General features: G+C 49.6%; 1 protein-coding gene across 5 annotated transcripts in view; it reads right to left on the bottom strand.

The window, feature by feature from the left end:
* The window catches only part of NTRK3 (neurotrophic receptor tyrosine kinase 3), a 221350-nt gene that overhangs the window by 167596 nt on the left and 26959 nt on the right, over nt 1-26795 (bottom strand). For all 5 annotated transcript variants that reach the window (XM_075506228.1, XM_075506227.1, XM_075506229.1 and 2 more), the window contains exons 2-3: nt 18368-18442; nt 16965-17036 (exon numbers count right to left, since the gene is read on the bottom strand). In XM_075506228.1, coding sequence (XP_075362343.1) covers nt 16965-17036; nt 18368-18442 — 147 coding nt within the window. The remainder of the gene's footprint in view (nt 1-16964; nt 17037-18367; nt 18443-26795) is intronic.

Below are 26795 nucleotides of genomic sequence, written 5' to 3'. Positions count from 1 at the left end.
TATTAGGCAAAGAGGAGATGGGTCTTCACTCGCTCGCACACATCTGCCAGGAGACTCTGCTCTCCAAGGGCAAAGCCGGTGTCCGATCCGACCTGACCATCAACTTCTGCAGCGCTGGTCAGGGACATGCACCAACGGCTCTGTTTCAGATCAACCAGGACACACATAGGGAGGAACATGTTTGTCATTGGAAATAGACACCTCAGACTTTAAAATGTCAGAAAGGTCCTTGCAATGGACCCTTGCAAAGGTCCCTGATCTCAGCACAGAGACAGAAAGGCACACATAAACACACATTAAAAATACACCATTTCGGTCACAAAGCCAAATGGTCCAAAGGTCAGAGATGCCAGGACTGGGTTTCCACATGCAAAGGGTGCATCTGCCGACTTCTGCCGCAAAAGATACGGAGATCCTATGGAAAACCTCACTGCACAGCACCGATTTCTCCCCAGAATAGATCCATCCCACACACCGGATGGGGCAGGTCTCTGGGGGAAGATAGCGTGTGATTGTGTAACTAGAAACAGCATGCCCACGAGGAGATTAAATTACGGCTCCACGCGTGAAGCTCTGAGCTCCGGCACTTTGTAACTCCGGTTCAGCACTTGCGAGGTTCCCCCCATGCTCAAACCTCAGCTACGTGCACTGAGTTTCCCAGTATTTTGTAGAGCATAAATGGGGAGTATTGGGAAAATCAAGGCCCTCCCAGCCAGGACTAGTCCTCTCCCAGCTCCAGTGCCTGTTCTGCTTTCCCACTGCTGTTTCCAAGGCTGAAAGTCCGTTGCCACCTCCAGATCCCCGTCATTTGCAGCTACCTGAACCCCCACCCTCCCGCACCCATGGCTGGGCAGTGCCAGGTCTCTCCTTCCCAATCCATTTACCTTCCCCCCTGCATCCAGCCACTTCTCCCCAGCAGGCTGAATCACACTACCCATTGTTCTCCAGCCACTCCCAAGTACTTCTCAGCCCCAGTTTCCTTATCCATGCCCAAATTTCCTATGATCTTCCCTGCCTTTACATCCTCCCATCCAACCCCGCTGTCCCAACAAGAGCTGCCGCTCCTCGTCTCCCCTACGTGCTCCCAAACATCCTCTGCAAAACTTCTCCCCTCCAGCTGGACCAAGAGCCATTTTGCCTACATAAGGAAACATCCCAGAGCAAAATCAAGTCTTCCAAGTAAAATCTGCTCTTTGACAAAGTTTCTTCCCCTCCACAAAAGGAGGGTACAGGTGCTCTGTAACTGAAACATCACCAGTATTTTCTAGCTTGAGCAAAACAGCTCATTTCCCCTCCTCCCATCCACTGCCTCAAACATCTGAGCAGGTTTTTATTTGAAACTAGAAAGAAATAATAAAAAAAAAAATTCAGCCAGGAGCAGACACCCAACACAGAAAACTTCAGCCTGAGCAATTAAAATTTGGCAGAATTATAGGAAAGTGGAAGCAGTACTGTAGCGGAGCGTGCCAGACAACCTTTATAACAGCCTGTGCATCAGCTCCACCTGTAATAAAATACATCACATCACGCGTCAAGGAAACAGGAGGGAAGCAAAACGCCTTCCCTGCACATTTCTCAGTGGCAAACAGGAGCCTGTCTCTCTCAGGACAGACCTGCCATCAGTGCTGCTGGAGCACATTCAAACCGCTTCTTTGCCATGGGATATTTTCTCCATCACTCACAAGACACTATTTTCCACGAAGACAGTCTTTAGAAATAGCTGCCAGGCTCCTTTTTGCCTCCAGAGCAGGTTTCAAAGGAGGTGGGTAGAGAGAAGGGGTTGGATGAGGCTCTCGCCTGGACCAGGTCCAGGGCAGCAGACACCCAACCCACTTGTGTCTCAGGCTCAACACCACTCCCCTCTCCTCCTGCCGCAGCAGCCGTACTCTTAAGCCTCCTGCTTTGCACGTGGCTCGTCACGCCATATCCCCCCCAGCCTTCTCCAACAGCAGCCCCACACACACCTCAAAGGTGGGACACTATCACTGAGTGACAGCAAAGTCCCAGTTCTTGCACTCTCCCTCCATCCATCTTCCTCCTGTGCTTGAAAAGAGGTGGGTGGACACGAGACAAGAGAGGCGTCTGGATCCACGCAGCCCAGAACAAGTGGACTTTAGTGCAAGAGGAGTCGGCGTGTTTTCTCTTCCCTCAATTACCCAGCAGCCAAAAGTGTTTCCACTATTAAAGCCATTTTTATTCAGCTAAATTAAGCCGGATGCCTCATTCATGACACCAACAAGCAGGAGCCCCTGTAATTAAACTGTAAGCTATATTATGCAGTTCAGCCCAACACAATGGCAGAAACACTGCTGCTGGGGAAGGACCCTCCTCGCCTGTCCCTCCTCCACGCATCTCCATCCTCCACTCGCCCTTATTTCCAATCTGACACATTTACTTCTGCATGAGATAAGTTTTTCACATATTTTAATAACACGGTGCCACTCTGAAAATCTTGATCGGGGGGGATTAACTGCACGGAGCAGCTGGGGCTGAGGAAGCACAAGCAACTGCTTGGCAGAAATGAGAGGCGATATGTACATCTTCAGCTGCGGTCCTCAGCGCTGGATATGCTGGTGGTACCGCATAGGACACTCTTGATAACCCCTGTGCTCTGGGCACAACAGGCTCTTCCCATCATCTCACAGCTCGCTGCAGCCTTGGCCAGGTGCTGGTGGCCACAGGAGAGGAAAATGTCAGCAGCCTCACATGCTGCTGTAGGTGTAGGGGTAGCTCCATCCAGGCTTAATTTCTGCAGCAAGTAAGCTGCTAAAGCTTTGGGTTTGAACCAGAGAAATACTGGAAAGTCACTCTGGGGCTTGCTTGTCCCTGCCAGATAACTCCAGTGACCTCTAAAAGCAATGTTACACTCCCCATCGCCTGCCCTGCCCTTCCCTTCCCCCTCCCTCTTTTTCCTGTTTAGTAAGCAGCTTTGCTCATTAAGGGAAAAAAAATGTACTGTCCTCCCTTAATGAATGTGCTAAAATTACCCCAGCAAGTCCCAGAAGCTGTGGCAGTACAGGCCTCCCCACAAAGCGGGCTCTGCAAATATTAGATTCAACTGAAATCTCCAATAGCTCAGCACAAAGCCCCAGCAGGACGCACTTGAGACAGGGCCTGCAAAAGCACTGGGCGATGCCAAGCGCTTGCAAGCCTCGCACGCCTGGAAAACAGAGTTAGCAGAACGGGACACGGTGTTAAATTGGTCAGCCTGAGATTTCATAGCTGCCAGCAGTTCTCCTGTTTGTGCTCCCTGACCGGGCTCAGCACCAGGATGTGTATTGGTGCTATGGAGGAATAAGACAGTTTACAGAAGTCCTCCAGCCATGGTCCAGCATTACCTACAGTCCAGTTCTGCTCCTCGAGCAACCCCTTAGCAATGCCCAGGTCTTTACTGACCCCAAACACAGCAGAATAAAAAAGCCTCTGAGGTTCAATCTTCCTTTGTGAGTCTGGACAGAGTAACTAACTCTTTTCTCACATCCATGGGTACTGTCCTGTGCCTTGTAAGGCATCTGTCACACAGCATGTCCCCTCACATTGTCATCTCATTCCCCCCAAATTACTTCTTGTTCTAGGGCTAGAGCCAGAATTTGCCATAATTTCCCAAACTCAATGTCCTGCATTGGAGGAGAGCAAGAGACCAGCATCAGTGACACCCAAGAAGAGTCTCTTCCACTCCACATGCACACCCGCTAGCCCTGGAGGTGTGATGGCAGAGGAGGAACCATCAACCCCTCTGTATTTCCCAGTTGCACAACCCTGATTTGTAAAATCCCAGCTGCCACTGAAAGAGAGCTGAAGGAGGTGTAAGGGGCTAGTCTCCTGCATTGTTCTTTAAACAATAGCATTACAAAGCAGAAGTTGCAGAGCAAGTGAGAAGGCGTAAGGCACCACGCCTCCATCACAGAGCTCTGGTGGCTGGCGCCAGCAGCACATCTGCCCCACGCCTCTCCTCCCACTGCCTTTGCCAATGCAGCAAGCCGTCTCCTGCTGTTGCCTTCATCCCAGCCCATCCCGAAACACTTTAAAGGCCGTTTTAAAGGCCATCTCCAACCCCATGACGCTTCCACACCCTCCAAGTCATCTCTTCTGAGGCATCTCCCAGCTGCATGAAGCTTTGTTTGGAGACAAATCACCCCTCAGAGCTTATTGTTGCTCACAGTTTTGGTTCAGCACACGGTACATATGGGAAGCCGTCACCAGATGTGGGTAATATTGTCCCCTGTGCTTCGAGGCAGATCAGATGCAGGGATCTGGCCCTCTGGACTACACTTGTCTCTCCCTTGTTGTGTGCAGTTTCCACTGCTCTTCTCCAAAGACATCTGGGCTCTCAGAGGACTCAAGGAAAGGTTAAAAGCTGGGTCAGCCCTGCAATTGCTTTCCCTTTGCCTGCCAGCTTCCCTGCAGGGCAGAGTCCAGCAGCATCCATGGAACATGCCAGTCTTCTGCTCAAGTAAAAGAAAAATCAACCTGCAACAGGCAAGAACCTTCCCCACAGCTGCCCTCCTGCAGCTGAGACATCTTCAGGGTTGCTCTGCCCCCACCCCATGTCTTCTCTCCCAAACTGTAGTAATTTTAGATCCATTAGGCCTGGAATATAACTGTACGCTGGGCTTTTCTCCTGCTTCGGCACGCAGAAATAATATTGGAGATGTGTGCCAATTGAGAACAAGGGTGGCCAGCTGACAGCTCCAGCAAGGGGTTGGTTTTACCCTGCCTGTTTGCTTCAAATCGCATGTTTCTTTGAGCTAGGAACAGAGAACAACTGAGGAATGCCTCCTACTCACAGGTTTCCAGTGGACCCAGAGCAAACCCGATCACTCTGTGTGAGAGAAGTGAGCTCTGTGTCGCAGTGAGGCACAGCTTGAGGAGACGGCATAGGGAGACACGTGCCCAAGGGGCATTTCCCAGCATCTGCAAGTACACCCCAAATACGTGCCCTCCCACGTGTTTCCCACCACCTCCCCCTTGAATACACTGAAGTGTCAAGGACAGGCACTCAGGAGGTATCGCCCCAGCTGGGACATCACCCCAAATGCCCAGGGAGGCACTGTGAGAGCTGGACAAGGTCCACACAAGAGCCTCAACCTCAACACACTGAGCACAGAGCCGCTGGGACAAGGTCTGGTCCTCCCACTCCCTCCTGAACTAGAGCTGTGCTCTCAGCTGTTAGAGGGCTCTTGCATCAAATTTATACTGGGGGGGAAAAAAAAATCCCCACCTACTTGGATGCCCAGAAATCAATGAGCCCTAAATAATCTCAAACACTGCTCTTGCAGGGGGGTAGTAAAGAGAAATGCGCCTGAGCCCCGATTTGCCTGCCTCAGGGAGGGGTGCCACAGGCTGCCATGGGCTGGGACGGTACCAACGGCTCTGCAGAGCCTCTGAAGAAAGGAAGGGGTACAAATATGAATATACACACACACACACATATATATCTCCCAGCAATAGCAAAACAACAGGGCATAAGGCAGGCTAAGCTCTCGGCAGACACTGCTAAATGGTTTCCAATTAATTAACTGATTACATGATAGAACAGAAGGGGATTCAAGTGAGTGCTGTTGACCTTTAAGAATAATTAATATCATCAGGATCGCAAAACTCGTCCAAGAAAAATAATTAGGAAGATTCTAATATTGCCTCCAAAGCCACACTGAAGGGGGAGAGGAAGGTTCTGGTTAATTCAGAGGCACAATTCCCAAGTATTTGCTAGCAAACCCATTTCTCCCTTACACTTGCTTCCCCCTACAGACCCCCGCCCCCCCCCCCCCCCCCGCTTCTTCCCTACCCCAGTCAACCCTCCCTCTGCTCTCCAGATCCATTTTCCCCATCACCTTTTCTACACCCATTCCCTTTCTGCTCCATTTCAACCTTCTTTCCTAATGACTTCTTGCTCCAATCCTTTCTTGCAACCCTCTCTGTCTAGACTGGTCCCTGTCCCTTCCACAGCCGCATCCCAGCCCCGAGCTCCACTCTCTGCCTTCCTGCACTTCAGGAATGAGCCCTGGTCCTTCCATATTACATGGATCCACTTTTTATCTCCAGTCATCACTGGCAGCTTCATAGGTTAACAGAAGGCAAGCACTACCCATAAACCCAAAGAAGTCCTTCCCTGCTTTTCCTCAGTAGTCAAATCCATCGCAGAGGCTGGTGTGGGAAGCAGATGCAAGAGATGCACAGCAGCAGGAGAAACTGAAAGATGGGGAACTCATGACTCCCTCTTCTCCCATTACACCTCACCAAGCACATGAATACTCCCACCTCACTGTATTTTCCCTTGCTTCTTTCCCAGTTCACTTGGCCCACAGGTTCTGCGTGGCAGAGGGGCTGGAAAGCCACTGAGCCAAGCAGGAACTGCAGTGGTGAGCTTCTCAGGGAAGGTTGCTTGAACACACTGGAAGGGAGGTTGCATGAGCAGCCAACATTTCTTGCAAGGGAAGAGTGAAAAAAACCACAGCCCTGGAATGAAACCCACCTTTGCAGCAAATAAATAAATTTCCTCTGCTGCTTATTATCGTTAAAACTTCTGTGGCTTGGCACTTCACTAAATTATAGATAAAAGGAAAAATGGTCTTCCTGGGCTCAGAAAAGCAGGCTGCTGCCAAAGAGCTGTGTTTACACCAGCTAATGAAAAGAAAGCCTACCATTAGCCTAGAGCACTCACCCCACCTCAGTGGGGAGCAGAGCTACCTGCACCCACAGCACAGGGGGCTGGGAGCAGCAGCTGGACATCACAAGGGACCAGAGCTGGGGAGCATGCAGGGGCAGCAGGCTGGCGTGGGGAGGTGCACGTAGGGAATGGGGTACCGAAGAGATCACGCTGTCAGCCAGCAGAGATGGCAGCTGCCACCTCCCATGCTGTGCAGAGGCTCCTGGCCACAGCGGGAGGTGAGGCTGACGTGCTCCAGCTACACCTCATCAAACAGCAAGAAAAATACTCAGCTTGAGACAGACAGCATCAAGCAGGGAGCTGCCTCACACCAGGCTGCTGCTTCCCTCCAGGGGCCCATGGGGTGGGGGTGTGGAGCAGGGAGGCAGCAGATGCCTGGGAGCACACCTGGGCATGGGCACAGCCTTTTGGGCAGAAATGCTCCTGTTTGCAGCAGCTGAGCACGCAGAGAGGAGTAACGCTCTGAGCAGAGACCTGCCTGCAGCTACACCTGAGCCGTGGTATGATGTGCCTCATCACAGCCCCAGGCACACCTGGCTGAGGGGGACAGGGAACTGTTGGTAACTTAATACAGTCAGAGTCCAGCAAAGCCTGCTGCTTGCTACGCTCCTGACTTATAACCATCCCAAAAGCAGAAACAAGTTTTCTCTTTGACAATTAGCTCTGTCAAAAAACACAAGAATGTCTGGACACGGCAGTTAACTTGTTTCCTCCTCTTCTCAATACATGTTGTACTTAAACAGGAGAAGTATCTTTCACCCATCCTTTATCTTCAAATATTGGTCACTGTGAAGAATATTTTCAAATGAAAAGACTAATCACCATGAAGCACTGAGTGCTTCAGACTGCAGCAGGCATTCTTTCATTATTCCAAGACAGCAAATTACCCACAATTATCAACACGCACAACTGGATACAACAAACATTTAGCCAAAGCCCACGGGTTGCGGTTGCAGTGAGGTTGGATGGCAGTTCTCCTAGACAGCTACTCATGTAAGAAACCCACAGACAGCAGCTGGGTAGCGGTGCTGCAAGACAACTCCATTCACGCTGCAGAACAAAGCCAGTGCCAGGAACCACTGCAGTTCAGAAAGTTTGTATTGCATCTGTCAGACACGCATCTCGGCAGACTGGCTTCATAGCAGGAGAGATGGAAGAATAAAGGTGCAGCTGGTAGTGAAACTAGGCTGGCCGTCCCTCAGGTGGGCTCACACCTGATGGCTTGATCCAACTTGCACCTGCAGCTAAGTGTGCACAGGCACTGCTCCACTCACTGCCCTGCGGTGCTTGGCTGGGGCTGGAAGGGGAATGAGGTCGTTCCAAAATGAAGGCAAAGGAGGCAGCGGGGGCAGGCAGGGAGGCTAAGCCGCAGGCTGGGGCTGAGCAAGAGGCAGGGAAGCTGGGAGGCTTCGGTGCAGGCAGGGAGGCTGGGTCAGAGGCTAGGCTGCAAGCAGAGAGGCAGGGAGGGCCAAGAGGCCAGGGCCCACGCTGCAGGTAGGGTGGCTGGCGCTGGTTCTAGGCTGCAGGCAGAGAGGTCAGAGCCGATTTGGCAGCAGGGAGGCCCGGCTGCAGGCAGAGAAGACAGGAGGGTGGAGAGCGGGGTTGGAGGCAGAAAATCTGGAGGGCAGGAGACAAGAGAGGCCCAGTCACAGGCAGGAAGGCCAGGCCCGGGTTGGAGGCTGGAAGCAGGGAAGCTCAGCTGCAGGCAGGAAGATCGGCGTCTGGGTTGGAAGCCAGGAGGCCGGGGCTGCAGGCAGCGCGGACCAGGGGCTGCCGGCCCTGTCCGTGGTGCTGAAGCGCGGCCCCGCGGGGCGCACGGTGCCGGGCACGGCCCCACGCCGTGGGACACCCGTGGGCACCAGCAGAGCTGCCCGGGGAGCAGTCCCGAGAAAGGCCACGCATAACCTCACGGCATGCCAGAGGACAGCAGACATGAAACACACTCATCCTCGGTCACTAGCAAGTCCACAGACACGGTTACCCACAGCTCCTGGGGAAGACAAACCTCTGGCTCTTACTGGCAGCCTTGCAAATATCCCACGGTCTCTTGCATCCAACATAATTCACATCTCATCCCTTCACAAATACAAATGAGGGGAGGCGGTTGGTGGGAAATGCCACCCCCTCGTCCAGTTTTCTAATAAAATTTTATAATTCCAATAAAACACACGACTGCCTAACTTATGACATTTAAATTCTTGCCTAGTCACACAGCATCATGAATTAATGTCCCATCATTCATGCCCTGTCATATCTTATTGCTCAAATAACATATGATTTTAATGTTTCTATTTTTCTGCCCTGGTGCTTATTGCCTGTACATCAAAAAGGGAAAATCAGCCCTGCAATCATACTGTTAGTAAACCAGTATCACTGAAAGAAAAATCCCAGGTGAGATAACTTGTGCAGTTACTTAACTTTCACTCATCCTGCCATGATTGTTCACTGTCTCCCGCAGCAGCTTTCAAGCAGGTTTCCATATGTCCTCAGGTCCCTCCTGGGGAGGGTCCTCCTCCCTGTGCAGCACCTCACACACTGGCATAGGCAGGTAAGACATGCCTTGCACCACATCTAATCAACTGAGTCACAGGGTTTGGGGAGCAAGCAAAAAGGACAGCCAGAGGCTGTTTCTGGAGTACCTCCATGCTGCAGTTGCCTTAGAAGCCTAGGAACAAGATCCAGTCCTTGTCATACCCAAATATCCAGAAATCAGCTCATTCTGTTCTGCTGGTGATCTCAGAGATGTGGTGAGGTTTAACCAAGACACAACTACACCTCATCTTCAGGATGATATCCGAGAGGAATGTTTGGCCTCTCTTTGAAAGGAAGCTCACATCAAGACATCCAACAGGCCGTTGCTGCACAGCAAGGACTATGTCACAGAGGATGAGTCCCCCAAAAACCCCAACTTGTCTAAAGTTCATATTTTACCCCAATCCTGAAACAAGGCTTGTAAAGAGACACATAAACACACACACACACACATAGGAACAGCCTCATTCCAAACATCCTCAGCATTGTCTTCAGCCTTTTTTAAAGAGAGGATAGGAAAAACCAGGACCTTTGCAAAACCACAGCTGCCCATTTCACATGTCTGCCAAAAGACAATTGATCAAACTTCAGAAAGGGAAATAAGTCTCATAGGCACACAATGCAGCTGGAAAGAACATCTCAACATTTCAAAGGAAGGAAGGAGAGACAAAGCCACAGAAAAATCCTGAGAGCCCAGGTACCAGAGTGATAGGCATAACATAAGAATCTGAGCAGGCAACAAATATTTGCAATAGAGTTATTATAACTCATCTTACATTGCAACAGCATCCCACAATTCAAGGCCAGGTTTCACTAGAAACCATACAAGGTGTTACACTGCAAATAGATCAAATAAAAGCAGAGAAAACAAATGTCATTATTCCAGGTTTTCAAATGGGGAACTGAGGCAGGGCAAGTCTTGCCTCAAGGTGCACAGTGCTTGAGCTGGAAACTTTCTTTCTCAGGTCCCACTAGAGTACATCAGTCACAAACTCACCGCTCTGCCTCCTATTACAATACAATAAACCCTCTCCACAGCCGAGCAAAGCAGGCTGCAGCCAGGAATTAGTTACTCAGCCCTCTGAATGTAGGTCAAATGATTTCAACCCAGCCTGAAGGAAAGCCACAGTCCTGCAGGGAACTGGTCTCCCCTCTGGCCTTGTGCACAATGGCTGGTAAAACACAGGACCTACCTCTGCTGCTGCAGAAAAAGGAATAGCTGCAGTTAACTGCTTATCAGTCACCCGCGGTAATGACTGGGAATAAACGTGCCATCAAACCACTGCTGCTGATTAGCATATCAGCAAGGACCTGGCTACACTGGCATCCAGGGGACAAAGCAGATGGGGGGCAGAACAGGAAAGTTTATGGAAGAAGAGGAGATGTTACTGCTGTTTATTTTAGTGACTGCACTATAAGCATGCCCAGCATTTTATAGAAGAACTAGAGACACATGGGGGAAAATGCCTCCCTGAGTAAATCACAGCACAGAGGTTTGCTCCTAGAAGGGGCTGGAGCAGGAACATCCTTAGAGTGCAAATGGGAATCAAAGGGTACCCAAGGTGCATGCCTGATTAGGGACAGTAAAGGAACATTCACCTAACAGAAATTAAAGGCTGTTTAAATCTCTCTCATACTTCTTATTTTGCCTATATTCATGGAGAAATTCAGTTCCTATTTAGCCCTTTGCAAATGCAAAATAAAACACATTAAACTATCAAGGAGGTGGTTTAGGTAAATGCATTTTACTTCACCTTCCCAGTGAGCTAAGAACTTACATATAGTCATATACTGTGTCCCAGCTGATACACACAGACTTGTTAGGCTGCATTGACTCGAGAGTATGGACAGGAAATCAAGAGCAATTAACACATGACAATTTGGATTAGGAGACGACTGCCAGGATGGGTACAACAGCAGTGCAGTGATGAAAGGACAAAGCAGGGAGAAATCATCAGGAAGGAGGAGGAAGGGTAATAGGACATCCAGAATCAAGCAGAGGGTTGCAGGTAGTCACAGGGCCTGGAGCTGGTTACAGGAAGACAGCAAAAGAGAGAGAGTTTAACCCTGCTTTGTATGTAAGAATGGCTCTTTCAGAGCAAAGCAATAGATCATTAACTACAAAGCAGGGGAAAATGACCCTCAAGCCATGACCAAGAGGGAACAGTGCTATACTTGCAATAAATCAGCGTCTATGTGCTGGTTTTATCTGGGATAGAGTGAAATTTCTTCATAGTAGCTGGTATGGGTCTATGGTAATGACATGTGCAAGCACCTGCTTGCCGATGGGAAATAGTGAATGAATTCCTTGTTTTGCTTTGCTTGCACACACAGCTTTTGCTTTACCTATTAAACTGTCTTTATCTCAACCCACAAGTTTTCTCACTTGTACCCCTCTGATTCTCTCCCCCATCCCACCAGCGGGGGAGTGAGCAAGGGGCTGTGTGGCGCTTAGTTGCCGCAGGGGTTAAACCACAACAGTCTGATAGTTTGTTTATTTATTTCTTTATTTAGTGTAAGATCTCGATCAAGCTCCCAGACACACAGAGCAAAGAAGGTGAACCTTGCCAGCCTTGCAAGACTGTTGCCTGCAGCCCTTCAAAAGTGCACGGGCCACAGTTGCTGGAGGGCTTCGAGTGCTGTCCTGAAACAGCACTGAAGAGGGCAGAGAGCGACTCACCAACCTTGTGCTGCCTCAGCCACCTCAGTTTTCAGGGGATGCAGCCCAGTTTCTTTCCTATCAAAACCTAAAACCATAAAACATCTCTGGGAATTCCCATGTCAAAGCTACAAGCTACATCCAATACCAGAGTACCAGTTCGTATGACACTGCACAACTGCCATGAACCCAACCAGGAAGCCAAAGCTAACCCCATCCTCAGAAAACAACATGACCTATGGAGGAGGTTCTGGGAGGCTCCAGACTAATCACAGCTCAGGTTTGCCTATGAAAACAAGCCCATAGATCATCCAGCTCAGTCTTTCACCAGGTAAAACAGGTCCCTCTGCATTCCTGCCAGCACCTTCCAGATCTTCTCCAATCCTCATTTTTGGGAGAAAAATACTGACAGGATCACACAGATGAAAATGCCTGTGGAGCAGAAGGTGATCTGACCATACCATACTCAAAAACCAGTTACACTCAGCACAAAGCACTCCAGGGTCTCTGTCTTTAAGACCCTTGGGTGAAGACTGGAAGAGAAAGCTTGATCCTCAACCCCATCCTTACTCTGGTAGGCAGCGCTGAGAGAGAGCTCTTTGACAGGAGCTGTGTCTTGGCCAGCCCACAAACAAATTTAGAGCATGTATAAACCTCCAGAAGACAGTTTAAGAAGAGCCTCTGAATGCAGACAGAAATGGCAATTATTAATTTTCTAAATAGAAATCTGACTACTTAAGCCTTATTTAAAAGTGTGCCTGTCTCTATAATTACACAGCCTTAATTTGTTTTCTTTACTACACAATAAATAAGGTGTGCACAATTACCCTCTGCAAATACAAGGCAGTGCCTCCTGACTGGCTGGCTGAGTACGCAGCCGCCCAGGAAAGCATTTAGAGGGAATCACAGCCTCTTAAGTACCTGCTTCCCAGTAAAGGGAGACTCAGGCACTGCAGATGTCAACTTGTCTAGCTCTAGGCACAACCTGCTGGGAGGCTACTCTCCTACATGCACAGCTCTTCTGTCCCGCAGCCAGCAAAGGCTGGACACTTTGGCCGGCAGCAAACAGGTCTTGTCCTCTCCTGTGCACTGATTCCTGGTGCACTGTGAAGCTGAGCTCTCCTGTGGACTTCCCAGTGCCTGATGAGGAATGTGATAATGTTGTATTCCTCCCCACAAGGCACCACAACAACCTCCTCTGCCTATTTTCATGATACATGTAGGAACTTGATATCCTCATGACTTGTAATCCTCTATCAAGTTCAAATAAATTGGCCAAAGCATTCCAATGTTATTAGGAGGACAGAGAGACTTGAGAGCATGCAAGACTCTTTCCTCAGTAAGCTATGCTAAACACGGTGACGTAGTAAATATGTATTCAGATTATTTATATGCCTCAAATTTAGGAACCATATAATCCTAAAGTTTTCTTGTACAGCCTCAAGCCACAGACTGAGGTTTTCTGTGAACAACAAACATTTTCTATGTTCACCTGCATTGCCTGCTAACACTAACTTCCACAAATCTTGGCTACAAGGACTCAGTTTTCCACAGCCTAGACCTGCTGGTCCTCGCATCCAGTCCTCCTCTATCCCTGTATTAATACGGACTATCCCCGTATTAGCCAAAGGGCTGTCAAAGCTGCACAGAAATGGGACCAGGAACCCACCAACACAACTTTGCCCAGCAAGAAGACCTCCAGTGAGGGCACAAAATGACACTAGATGATATCCAGTTTAGATCAGACCCACATCCATCCCCATTCAACATCCAGCCAGTACTTGTTCTGGAAGAAGTCAACTGCCTCAGCCCAATTGCCAGCAGAAGAGGTAGATCCATGTTGCAAAACCTGCTGTTATATTTTGGATTAATTGCCTCTGTGGCAGTGACAGGCTTCACAGCACCAACGATCAGACAAGCCACGGAGCCCTAACTCTCCTCATTCAAGGAGAGGGGAGAAGGATCCAAAGCTATTTCTAGATCCACACCTCTGGCTCCCAGTCACCCACTGCTCCTCCACTGATTAGGTTGGCCTCAAGCCCCTTACATTTATACAGCTAATTTCAAATCTTAAAGGACAGGCATGACCCTGCCAGGCTGCACTTTGGAGCACTTCGAGATCTACCACTCAGGCAGCTGAATGCTGAAAATCCCCTTCATGGGTTTCTCGCTTTTTCTCCCCAACTCTGTGATGGGGAAGGGGGGGAAAAAAAAAACCAAGCCAAACCTCATCCAGAACCATTATCTTAAACAACCCCCCATAAACCTGAGCTCCTGCAATTAGAGCTGGGCTAAGTGATCTGCTTGTGATTGCACAGCTGGGGTCTGAAGACAAGTGCGTGCACAGAGGAAGGGCCAGAAATAGAAGTTGCTGGGAGAAGGCAGAGCTATCTGGCCCATCTGAGAGGAGGAAACCTTGATGAAAGGCACTGGGAAAAACTCACTTCAGCAGGAGGCTGGGATTTAACCCAGGATGGGGAGAGAGGGGGGAAAAAAAAACCCAGCTTTTGAGTCCTCACAATTTGTACATAAGCTTCATGTGGAAAAATGCCTGCTGCTGCTCAGATCCAGCTTGTAGCTCCATGCAAAGGTCCAGCCCGGGGTCCCCACCACCCTATGCCAGCCCTCCCTGGCAGTGAAACCTCTCTGTCATTTATTAGACACATTTGCCATCTTATTGACTCAACTCCACCTGCAACCATCCAAACAGCCAGCAAAGGAGAGGGAAAACCAGGGTGGCAGCAATAACGCATAGCAGTAATACAACAAACCTTAAGCACACCATCCCACAGTCCCCAGTCCCGCACCCATCCAGCTGCAGCCAGCCCTGCTGCAAGGGGATTGGGACAGTATCCCTCGGTATCCCTCCTGTCAGCTACTGTACCTGGTTATGGCAGCCCAAGACTTACAGCAGAGTGACATTTCCATTAATCCTTTTATCCCTGGCTCACATGTGTGGCAGCTGTAGAAAATGTCAGGCCCTCGGCAAGCCAAGCTCCCCAGGAGGCAGCAGGTGTGGAGCAGCCGAGGAGGCACCCCAATGTGCTTGCATGGTGCCGTGGCCATAGAGGGGACCCTGGGTGGCACCAGGTGCCTGCCAGGCTGCACAAAGCCTTGGGAGCCACCACACTCCCCCCGTCAGGGGGAGAGAACCCCAGAAAAAGCAAGCTGGCTGCAAGGGAACAGAGACACCGTGGCCCAAGAGTCTCTGGGGAGCAGGAGGGGGCCACCATCCCTGCAAGCACCAGGTCTCCATGCCCGGGTGCCCGGCATCCGCCGTGGGGGACATCCACCTTGCAAACATCCACGCTGCCAGGTCCCAGGAACAGCAGCAAAACCCACTGGCAAACACTAACCAAATAATATACTCGCTTGCCTCGAGCTTCAAAAGGCAAGGAAAGAAAGATGTTAAGAACGTGATCAATCTTACATGGCCCAAGCAGTAAACAAACACATATTTCATCACCACATACCAACCTTAACTCTTGACACAAGATGGATGTGGTTTTTTTTTCCCCCATCTCAAAAGTAATCTCAAAAGACAAAAACAAACACTTTTGGAAAAAGCAGCAACAATTGCACGTGTACACATTAACGACACATTCAGCCTCAAAATGAGCGTACGTGGCCTTCTAAACTCCTACTATATCCAAACTAATTACATTAGGAATCAAATGTTATTCATTTTTATCTGCTAGATACATAAACAGCAACTGCACAATTGACAAACAACCCCTCAAAAAAAAGAAAAAAAAAAAATCAATTGGGAGAGGTATTCGGAGACACTTCCCAGTAACAAACAACTACAGAAAACACAAAATAAACGCTACAAATCAAAGTAACAAAGCGCAGAAATCAGGGAAATCCCAGTGGTCAGCATTAAAGAGGGTTTATGATGACAAAATAAGCACTTCTTTAAATTCAAAAAGGCTCCGTGCTTGTTCACAACGCCCTTAACTATTCATGGCCTTTGGTAGTGCAGATCTCCTATTTAGCAAGTACTTTACCATCACTTAGCAACTGTAACTGGTTTTCCAAAAAGGAAGCTTTTGGGGTTTTTCAGTTCACATCATTTCCAAGCAGACATCAAAAGACAAATCTATCCTGCTCTGCAGGTCGCATCTATCTCCCTCTGCCAGGAACATGCCTGTATCGATGGCCACACGCATCTGCAGACTCCAATAGGTGTGTGCTACAGCCATTTTTCATGGAAGAAGCCACTAGCATTGGTTTCCAAAAAGCAGGGATACACACACTCTCCATCCAGCCCATCAGCTCGTGCCCAAGGCCGGTGGCCTCTCACCAACCCCTTGTCAACTTTTACATCTATACTGGAGCTGAGAGGGGTTTGATCTCGGACACGGTCACTTTGACAAGATATTTCAAGCCCATGGAGCACCTCGCACACTGGCCTGAAATTCAGGCTTTCCTTTATTGCCTTGGGAAAAGTAAATATATATCTAGAAAAGAAATCAGTGCCCTTGGCCTCAAGGATGCAGGAATTCCCCAGGACACCATACCCGCTGGCTAATGATGCCCCAGCAGCTGGACACTTGTGCAATGTCCCATGATAACAGGACTCCAGCCTCTCCGGCACAAAACGTCCCCACCCCAGGCGCACCGCAGACGCCAGTTTAAGTAGTCAATAATTAAGAGCGGAGCTGGCAGCCCTGCGCCCCAGGATTTGTGCCAGAAAAGCACCCTTTGGTTAAAAGCAAACGAGCAGGGCAGGCTCTGGCTGTGTGCTGGGGTGTGCGGCCGCCCCCCAAACTCTGCAGAAAAGGAAACGTGCACTGGCACCGCAAGGCTGCTAATGACGCAAGCACTCATTAGAGCAGCGATCAAAGCCAGGGCAGTTATTAGAAACCAAAACCCACCAGCTGCCCAGCAGGAGCTCGCCCCATCCTGCATCACAGCCCATTGCACTCCCCTGTGCCTTCGCTCTTCCTTCTCCTGCCCTTTACCACCTCTCCCTCCCTTTCCCCACCAGCATCCCCCTTCCCTCCCGCTGCTCTCCCCGACAAGCACTTTGGGGATCTGCTTTGGGGATCGCCTTTCCACAGGGAGCAGAGGGAAAAGGAGGCAGGAGCCGCTGGCACTCACATGTAGCGCAGGTGAGGGTTCTTGGCAAAGGCGCGTGGCTGGATGTTTCGTAGTCCTGAGTTCCTGATTGTCCTGCAAAGAGATGCAGAAGGGCAGCAATGGAGTCAAGGGTGACAACTGCTCTAAATCCCTGTGCTCAACACCCGAGGTGCTCCGGGAGCCCTGCAGTACCCCTCCGGGAGGCACATCTCTCCCCAGGCAGCCTCTATGAGTTACAAGCAAAAAGAAAATTGGGCTTTTCAGCTTCATCTGATATGGCAACAGCACAGGACAGCTGCTGGGCGAGACTCTCCCCCCACATCCACCAAGGCTTGCTGGGGTGGCCCAGAGCATCTCCTGCTCCTCTCTTGTCCCTCCATCTTCATGAGCAGCACTGCCTGGCCCCACAGCAAACCTACCCCCCAGCACCGCTATCTCCCCTCCCTCAAACCCAAGAGAAAACCCTTCTGCTTGCAGCTCTGATAAGGAGGGGTGAGTATTTTGTGTAGGAAGTTATGGACATTGAAGGGGGAATCCCTTTCCCATCCTGTTTTGGAGAAGCTGTATCAGCATTATGACCAGGGTTTATTAATATCTGCTGCAGACAAAAGAATGCCCAACTCCATTGCTGCTTTCTTAGGCGAGATGAGAACAGCAGCCAGCCTGCTTACAAGGTGTGTGTGTTAAAAGTACAGGTTGCTGGGGTTTGGTTATCAAGTGCTCAGCAATGTACACCTCTCCTCCAGCCTGTGGGCAAGCTGTACCTAATGTAAAGCTCCCAGTGAAACACATTAGCAGAGTCTCCGATTAACCCTGAGAAACACTGTGCATCTCATGCAAGCAGCACCCAGGGCACTCCCAGCTCCAGGCAGGGGAATTAAGAGATTGAGTGGTGTCCTCATTCGCTTCCCAAGCACCTGGCAAGTCCCTTCAATCTCATGGACCTCAGTTTCCCCTCTGCGATGCACAAAGTCAACTTTTCCTGGTGCTCAGAGGGTTGTGCAGGGAGATGCGACTCCCTTATTGTGCACCATGATGGCGACTACACTAAATAAGGACCAACAGCCCAGCAATGAAGGATCAGTGGAGACAGTTGGAATTTCACATTGTGGGGCTAAAATGAGTCAGAACAACGCACCAGCCCAGAACCAGAACAGCGGGGGAGAAGAGAGGTCGGGGCTGATGTGTGTTGACAGAGCTGTCAGGAGCTAGCAATCTTCCTTCCTGCAGACCCAGCAAAGACCAAAAAACACTTCATCTCCATTTTGCAGAGTCTCATAGCAAAACACAGCAGAGACAGTAGCTTAAACGGGCTCCGAACATCATGGCATAGAGACTGCAGATGGAGGGAAGCTGCAGCTCTTTGCTGGAAGGAAGAAGCTGCCCAGTGCTGTTCTCCTCCCCAACATGCAGGACATACTCACAGCCTCTGGAGTCCCGTGTACAGCTCCATGTCGACAGCGTTCAGCGTCTGCAAGTTCTTCCAGTTCTCTATGTGTCTGTGGAGAAGGAGGAAAGGCTCAGCTGCTGTGGCACAACCAGATGGTCGCTCTGCCCGTGCAGGGGATAGCACACAGCAAGACCTCGTCATGCCCTACCACCCAGCCCCACACCTCTTCCCACCTTCCTTCAGCCAAAACCTTCTTGCAACAGGTCTGGGGATTGGACCTGCTCAGGCTTCAGCACCCACGGTACACATCATGATGCTAAAACAAGTAGTTTCTCATGCTGCTCTTTATTCTGTTTTCCCAGTGCTTCAGGAAAGCCAAATAACATGGTTTTACCAATAGTTTTGAGTGTGGAACATGCAACCAATCCACTGAACATCCTTGCTCTTATCCCTCTCTGCACCTCGCTGTGCACATCGGTAAAACAAAGACATGACTGAGACGGCTCACGCAGAAGGAGTGAATGCAAATAAAACCTCTCAACAAAAATTTGGGGCCTAAATGGAAAAAAAAAAAAAAAAAAAAAAAAGAGTCATATATTTATCCAGCCTCTTACTGGAGTGGACAAACAGGGTCCTAGTCTTTGCTGGCTGGAAGCACTGTTGGCAGGAGAGCACCAAACTCAGTTTGGAAGCCATGCTTTATTATAAATTCCTCAGTCGCCCGGGGCGCTCTGGCAGGTATGTTATAGAGAACAAAAACAGAAATAGATCTGTCACCGCAGGATCATTATTCAGTAAATATTAGAGCTGGGGGAATGTGACAGATGGACAGCCCCAGAGAACGGGGTCCCCTGTTATCAGCAGCACAGGAGCGATGCTGGCTGCGGCCACGGGCCTCTGCTAACGAGCTGCAGCACTGCATATGGGGGAGGATCTCAGTCCTCATCCCCCAGGCAGTCCTTGGCCAGTTCAGGCTTTCTCCTAGATTAAACTCGGACACCCTCCCACCAGAAAGCACAAACATTTTCAAGAGGGTTTTTGCTGGGGAGCAGGTGGAGGTGGTCCTCTCTCAAAGTGAACTGAGAGGAGGAAAAACATCTGGCTGGTCCCCTTAGACAATATGTGAAAGAAGCCCAACTTCGAAGTTTATGAACACATGCACTCAAGCTCACATCTGCCTTGATGCAATAGTTGGCTTTGGACTTGGCCCTGGAGAGGGGAAACCTTTCCAAGTGATGCAGGGTTGGGGTGATAAGCCAATACTGAGAACCATCCCATGATTCTATGATTCTAGGCAAGAAGGTTGCAGGACCCCACGTGGTGGTCCAGAGGGTGAGCAAGAGGAAGAGAGACCTTTGACCACTTCCAGAGCAGTCACAGGGGCCGCACATTCCTCCTCCAGCACTCGCTACGCCTTGTGCTTGCACAAGAACAGATGAATTAGCGTGACAGAAGTATTCGGACCTATTTGAGCCATATCCCAAATACCATCCAGCTCAAGAAAGAAAAATACAAAGCCTGAACTAAATTTAAACATGTTTCTCTGTTCTCACCACGCAGATCCAAGAAAAGCAGAGACCCGCAAGAGTCACCTCTGCTTTCCACATGTTCCATAATTGTCTGCATACCCAGAGGGTTTAGCGTAAGGATGCAGCATAAGCTCCCAACCTGCTGCCGCATGACAGTGTAAGTTACAGTTCATCCTCAATGACCTGCTCATTGGCTTGGATCGCCTGTGTCCCAGACAGAATGAGAAACAGGACATTACTACAGCCATTTCATATTCCCTGCCAACATCTAAGGCCCCTGCGAACACTTGCAGAACAGAACACAGATTGGGAGGAGTCAGTCAAGAGATCCGACGGCTCACTGAAACCCTTCTGAGACAGGGCAGGACTGCAAGTTCAGGTCCTGGGCCACAAGACTGCAGGACTGAGTTATTGGGGACTTGTCACCAAACGGCCTGGCCACACTGGGCAAGGCTAGAAGCACAGGTTGAAGGCATTTCCCACCTGCAACTCCTACAACCTAAATGAGAGGGTCCTCCAAAAGAACGGACAAACATGGGAAGAAGCAGGAATGGGATGATGTGGGTTTACCACCAGGGCATGCTGAAGCTACAGCATCCAAGCAATGACCTTCAGGGAGGGATGGAACAGCCCTGAGCCAGGAGCTATGGAGCAACCACAGCTGGGAAGGAGGCAGCGGCCAGATTGGCTCTTGTTTTATTGATTGTGTTTGCTAAAAAAAGTCAAGGTTATTTTTGACCTGACACTCAAAGCCATGTGGGCAGCACTCTAGAAGAGACAGAAAAAGACCCAAGCTTGTTCCCAGTGACATGCACAGGCATGACTTTCTGATGATTCAGCACTGGGGTACAGGGGTCTTGGGGGCCACCCATGGCCAAGCCCCCCCAGAAGTGACATTACACTAGACTGTAAATACAACTCCACAACCTGTGTTTCAGCCTCCCAAACAAAGCCCATGAGCTTCCTGAGCCAGATATGTTTTGGTATGTTATTTAACATAGACACTCAGTACCCAACAAAGGAAGAGACAAGAGAAGCAACAGTGGAAATAAATACATACACACACACCTACCTATAGGATAATCCCCCAACCCAGCAGCTTCTTTACATAGAGTACAATACAGGGAAACAGCATCATCTTGAATTAGGTGCACAGGTCAGCAATGGACTTTGAGTCCTTTAAGCTACACAGACACCTCCCATCTCAGGGACTCCCAGAAATGGCTCTTCCCCTTTTTTATCTGATTTTTCAACTTAGCAGGAGTTGCACCCTTGCTCCTAGAAGTGGCAAATCAGTCTTGGTTCACAGGCACCTCAAAGATACAGCAGGAAAACCATTTTCTTTGGTTCCCTATTGCTTTGGAAAGAATAGCATAACTTTGCGCTGGCTGGGTTCACCTGAATCCACTTTAAAAACAAAGCAGAAATGCATCTTATTCTGAAAGCTCAAGGAGTCAAGCTGTGATTGCAAAAATGGAAGTGGTTGCACAGGAAAGCAAACCAACCAAGCAAAGAAACTCCACCCCTAAAACTTAAGTCCCTCTTCATGTCCTTCAGTATCTCAGCTAGTTCCCCTCTTTCCCTTCCAAGGTTTTGCTTGCCCTAGAAATCTTATACCCTCCCAACTGCTGCCGAAGACTGAGACCTTCCCTTCTCCTCTGCCTCTGTTCATTAACCTGGCAGGAACACGGGTGCTGGGTTCGTGCCAAATACAGATGTGACAACTCCCAGCCCTGCCCTGCTCTCTGCAATCAGGCATTGAGGTATGAATTACAGTCAGTGGGTTACTCCCTCCTCCCTGCAAATATCTCTAAATATATATTCCTGTGGCATTCCTCAGTTATTACTAAGGTAAGCTGCTCTTCTGCAAGATGCAATAGCTTCAAGACCAATACCATACTTCACAAATCCTGAAGTGCTCACCATGTACACATCCACCTAGACTCATTTCAAATTTCTAACCGAGACCATATGAGATGGATTGCAAACACAGATGAAATTGCCCACTTTTCTGAGGGGGAGGGGAATGGAAGGAAGGAGGTGTTTGTTTAAATACTTGCTTCCTTCTCATACTTCTTGTCTCTTTGGAGGGTCCTGCTGGTCCAGGTCTCCTTGCACTGCAGGGCTGCCATTATGCTGTGCCTTCTATAGGCTGACCAAAGCCCACCTTAGGAGTAGCCAGGGCTTTGCCCTCCCAACTCATACTGAAATGCTGCACCAGAACTCCCCTGCTCTTCTCACTTCTTACCCAAATGTACTCACAAGCATTTTACATCCATTTTCTCTTGTGTCACAACTGTCTTTGCTTAAGCAGCTCTTTTCCTTTCCCAGCATTGCCTCCTCCCTCCTTTACAAGCAAGAGCCAGACCCACCCAGCTATCATTTATAAGTTACATGAGGCCAGCTCTTCTAAGGCAGCACGTCTGTACCAAGCAGTGAAGTGCAAGGCAAATTGTCTCAAGTGCCTTGAAGAGATACTAACTCAAGTCCCAGAAGTGATGCAGATATATTGCTCAGGCAGAGTCCTGGTAGCGAGGTTATTTTGCTTCTGGTTTCAGATCCAGCACAACTGACACTCACGTTTGGTGACCTATGCAAGAAGGACCACTGTGATAGACACTGTAATAGAAAATGGCTCTTTATTTTCTTCATCAGCCTATTTAAGTCCCTTTTTCTTGAATAAGAGTGACCGAAAAGACAGAGCAGTCTGCAGGAGGTCTCACTTGTGTAACAGCACAAGCAACTTCCCAGTTACACTGGAAACACCATGACTTGCAGCCTGAGATCACACTGGCCTTTCTCACAGCCTGGAGGCTTGTTTTCACTCTGCAATCGAACATTACACCAGGCACTTCTATCCACCAGGTCACTTCCAACTGACATGATTTCCTAGCTGGCAGCAAAAGCCCCGTTACACCCACATTTGCATTCATCCCACTTTGTATTACAGACTCTCTCTTGGTTTTGCTACTGCAGCTCTTCCCCTTAGCCATGCTCATCCCACTTTGTGTTCCCACAGCCCCAGCACTGTGCCAGCAATGAAGCCCATGAGCATGCTCCTGCCTTTTGTGCCAGTGTCCTCAACGAAAGCAGGAGCCAACATCACCTCCAAGGAATCTCAGCAGTTATCTCCCCTTTCAACACGTCCCACCACCACTTCTCCATTATCCAGCTCTTCACCTACGACAGCTGGGCTATACTGTGTCTTCTCCAGAAAAACAAACCACTTATGATGTAATGCATCATCATATTAACCTCTCACCATGAAGTCATCTCTTTGCTGAGGAAATCAGTTACCTTTCCAAAGGAAGATATGGGGTTAGCCTGACAAAAGCTAACTTTAGGAGGCCAACCCTGCATCATATCTCAGCCTCCATGTACCTACAACCATACCTTTACAACTTGTTGAAAGCCTTGTAGACCACTGAAGTTAGACCAATGGTCAATCCACAGCTTGCGTGCTCTGTCCCAGCTAATAGCAAACCTGTGAAGGGTGAAGCCCTGTTTGCCAGCTCCACAGCTCATGGGCATCACATCTCACTCCCAGATCCCAGGGCACCATGTGAAACCAGTAAGGAGGCAGGCGTCTTTGCCCCCACATCACACAGACACACAAAGATCAGCGATCTTGTTGGTGACCATATGGTCATCAAGTTACAGGGTTTAGGTTTCAGCTGGTCTCCAGAAGTGCCAGGGCCTTGCCCCACTTGCTGGAAGGGGACGGGTAGCCACCGGTCCCATGGGAATGGCAATTTCTTTCATTCCCAGAAGGACACCGTGCAAGGAGGTGTTTTACAACACAGGCTGGTGTGACCTTCTTGAGACTGCACAGCAAGCCTGCACAGCTCCACATGCTCTCCTTCCAGCCCAGGGCCAATGCAGCGAGGGAGACTAGAATATCCACTGGGATTTAAACACAGCCAGGTTCATTTTGTCCCACATGCATGAGGCAGAGGTGAAAAACAGCCTCTTATGCCAATTTACCAAGTGATTACCTTGAGGCTACTTAATGTGTCTGGCCTTCCTTCACCCTCCTCATACAACAAGGATAATATTTATCTAATCTCTCTCAGCTTTTCAAGCGCTGAAGTCAATAGCTAGAAAAGGCTCTCGATAAGCACCAAGTATTATATAGCATGTGTACACACATGCTACCCAAATCTATATCTAGCCCAGGCCAGAGGGGAGTGACTTTTCATCAGGATGCCATCAGCTCCATTCACTGCCAGAGCAGATGACACGTCCCTGTTAGAGCCATGCCGTGCAAGTGCCACTGCTCATGTTTGGATGCTGGGCAGTGAATAAATTGCACACCAGCAAGCAGGCAGCACCCCGACACACACACAATTATATATATATATATATATATATGTATTGGAAATGCAAGCAGAGCACTTGACTCCTCTCTCTTGTAGGGCAACAGGAAAATTGATTTGTCATCCAGTCATATTATACCTCGCGATCCAGACAGAAGCATTAGCTTTCAATTACCTGATATGTTTAGCATTATAAACAAACCTCCTGGCATGCCAGCTCCAGACCATGCAAATATGAATTTGATTGCAGGGGGGGAATAGAGGGAAGATGTCTTTTAAAACCCTTGACCAGCAAGACCTGCCTTCTCCAAGCAGAGGTGCTGCAGATGTTGATGGGAAGCCCTGGAGGCTGGGAAACCTGTGGCACTGGGGCAGGTCCCACACCCCAGGGCAAAGCACAGCCACGGTGGGGTCTGCTGGCTCCTTTTATCCATCCCTCGCACCCCACGCGGGGCTCAGGAAGCCATAAAGGAATCAACCATCTTGCACACTATTATAAGGCACTTATCGCATACATTTAATAACCAGAGGCACAAAGGACTTGATTCCCTCAATATGGAAGTAATAAAAGTGAATTGGTAACTAAACGTTAAAGGCAAGTAAAGCTGAATAAAGACTTATGAGGGCAATATTTTCCCCATTTAAAGCATGGGCTTCCACTTCCCAAAAGCGCATGGAAAAGTCACCCAGCGGCAGATAACTTTGCATCATTAAGGATAATTTGAGGTCAGTGGGAAAAGGGAGGGGGGAGAAAGCAAATCCAGCTTTGTGGAAGCAATTATGAGCATAACCCCACAGTGTAATTGTGATTCGTCAAGGTAACGATAATAAAACACACCACTGCAACACAGCTCCCTCTGCACCAGCAGATCTGCTCCTCTTGCCAAGGCCACGTAGGGATATGTGGGTGCTGCAGAGGATGCGAGGGGGATGTACCCAGTCTTCATCCCATGGGTCCAGCCACATCCAACCCAACAATCCAAACCAGCTCCTTCAGAATGGCTGGGCAAAGGAAAAAGAGCTGATCCCTTGCTGGCTGGGGAGGGTGTGGGAACGATACAGCCATGCACAAGCCACCGCAGTGTGGTGTCTCAACGGTCTTCCTGAAGAAACCCAACTGCTACGCACCACAAGCAACTCACAAGGCACCAGGCATTCAGAAGACTCCCCTGCAGGACATCTTTCAGATGAGCCCAGACAAGCTTCACACTCACCCCAACAGCATCTGCCTGGCCCCAGGCTGGTTAGGGGCAACCACTAGGTGCAGAAGAGCTGCTACAGCTGCACTATCTAACAAGATTGCCATATAAAGACACATTACTGTGGAAGACACCCTGAGAAACAGCTTTAAGCTCTGCTGAAACACATGTGTTTTCCAGGCACTGCAATTAAGCAATGCTGCCTGGCACCCATAAGGATGCATAGCAGCTGTACCTAAAAGAGAGAGGGAAAGCGCCTGCATTTAAAAAACAGACAGCAGTGCCAACGTGACCCAGACCTCACCCTTTGCTTTCGTCCCCGAGGACACAAGACCCTCTCAGGCACAGGGTGCACTGTGCCCCATGTTTATCTGTTCATCCATTTCCCCTCTATGATCTCCACAAGCCTCCAGCTCACGCCAGAGCAGCCGCCACATCCCGCACCAGCTCTGGCAGGTGACTTATGGAGCAGAGAGCATCCCTTCCAGGGACAATGTGTCAGTATTACTAGAGGACAGCGGGCTGCCTGGACCCAGCATGGACAGATTGCTGCAGCACACGGAAGCAGTATGTTCCTGTTATTGTACACTGCATCCAAGGTTTTTCAGTGCAGGAAGAGTTATAACCAGTCACTCGCTTTCAGAAAGGAAGAAATAGGTACAAGCGGGATGGCAGAGCTGAAGAAGTGCTGTGGACAGCAGTGCAACTGCCATCACAACACGCACTCTCCTTAGCATCCCATCACTATTACTCAGTTAGTGCTGGGAGAAACAGCGCTGGCGTCCCAAGCAAGAGCTGAGGTGTCCAAAATCACCCCAGAGCTGAAGAAACCTCATTTATCAGAGATGAGCAACAGGACAAAAGCTTCACAAGGAAACTCTCAAGGGCTGCAACATCTCCTGCATGGGGAGCAGGGTTGGGGGGACGGTGACAGGCTGGGCTCCTGGCTTGGCCCTGGCTCCTTGCCTGCCACCTCAGCACCTCCCAGCTGCTGCAGGCTCTCTCCCCACCTCTTTTTTGTTTATTGCCTATCACCCCACTCCCCATCTGACCCTTGCGCAGTCTCAGATGCTACCCAAAGTCAGAGAGCACAAGACGGGAGAAGCATTTTAGTCCCACAGATGTGGACATAAATACACAAATGCAACTGCCTTGGAGTGAAGCATCAGCTCAGCCCCCACCTGCAGCATCAGCTGTAGCTCATTCCCCTTTTCCTCTAGATGGCAGACTCAAAAATGGTGTTATTTCCCCAAAAGGGCATTTCTTTTCTTTACTTTCCAGCAGGACAGCCTGCAAAGCCAGTCCTCTGTGCCTGCAGAGGTGCTTCCCACCATTAGACATGGATCTGAGGTACATGGAGCAGAGGCTCCTGCTCAGGACCACTAACCTCAACATGAGCATGTCCAATCACACCGCAC

Source organism: Mycteria americana, chromosome 6 (genome assembly GCF_035582795.1).
Source record: "Mycteria americana isolate JAX WOST 10 ecotype Jacksonville Zoo and Gardens chromosome 6, USCA_MyAme_1.0, whole genome shotgun sequence".
Classification (NCBI taxonomy): domain Eukaryota; kingdom Metazoa; phylum Chordata; class Aves; order Ciconiiformes; family Ciconiidae; genus Mycteria; species Mycteria americana.
The sequence above is the reverse complement of the archived record's forward strand: the minus strand, read 5'-3'. Positions and strand labels throughout refer to the sequence as shown.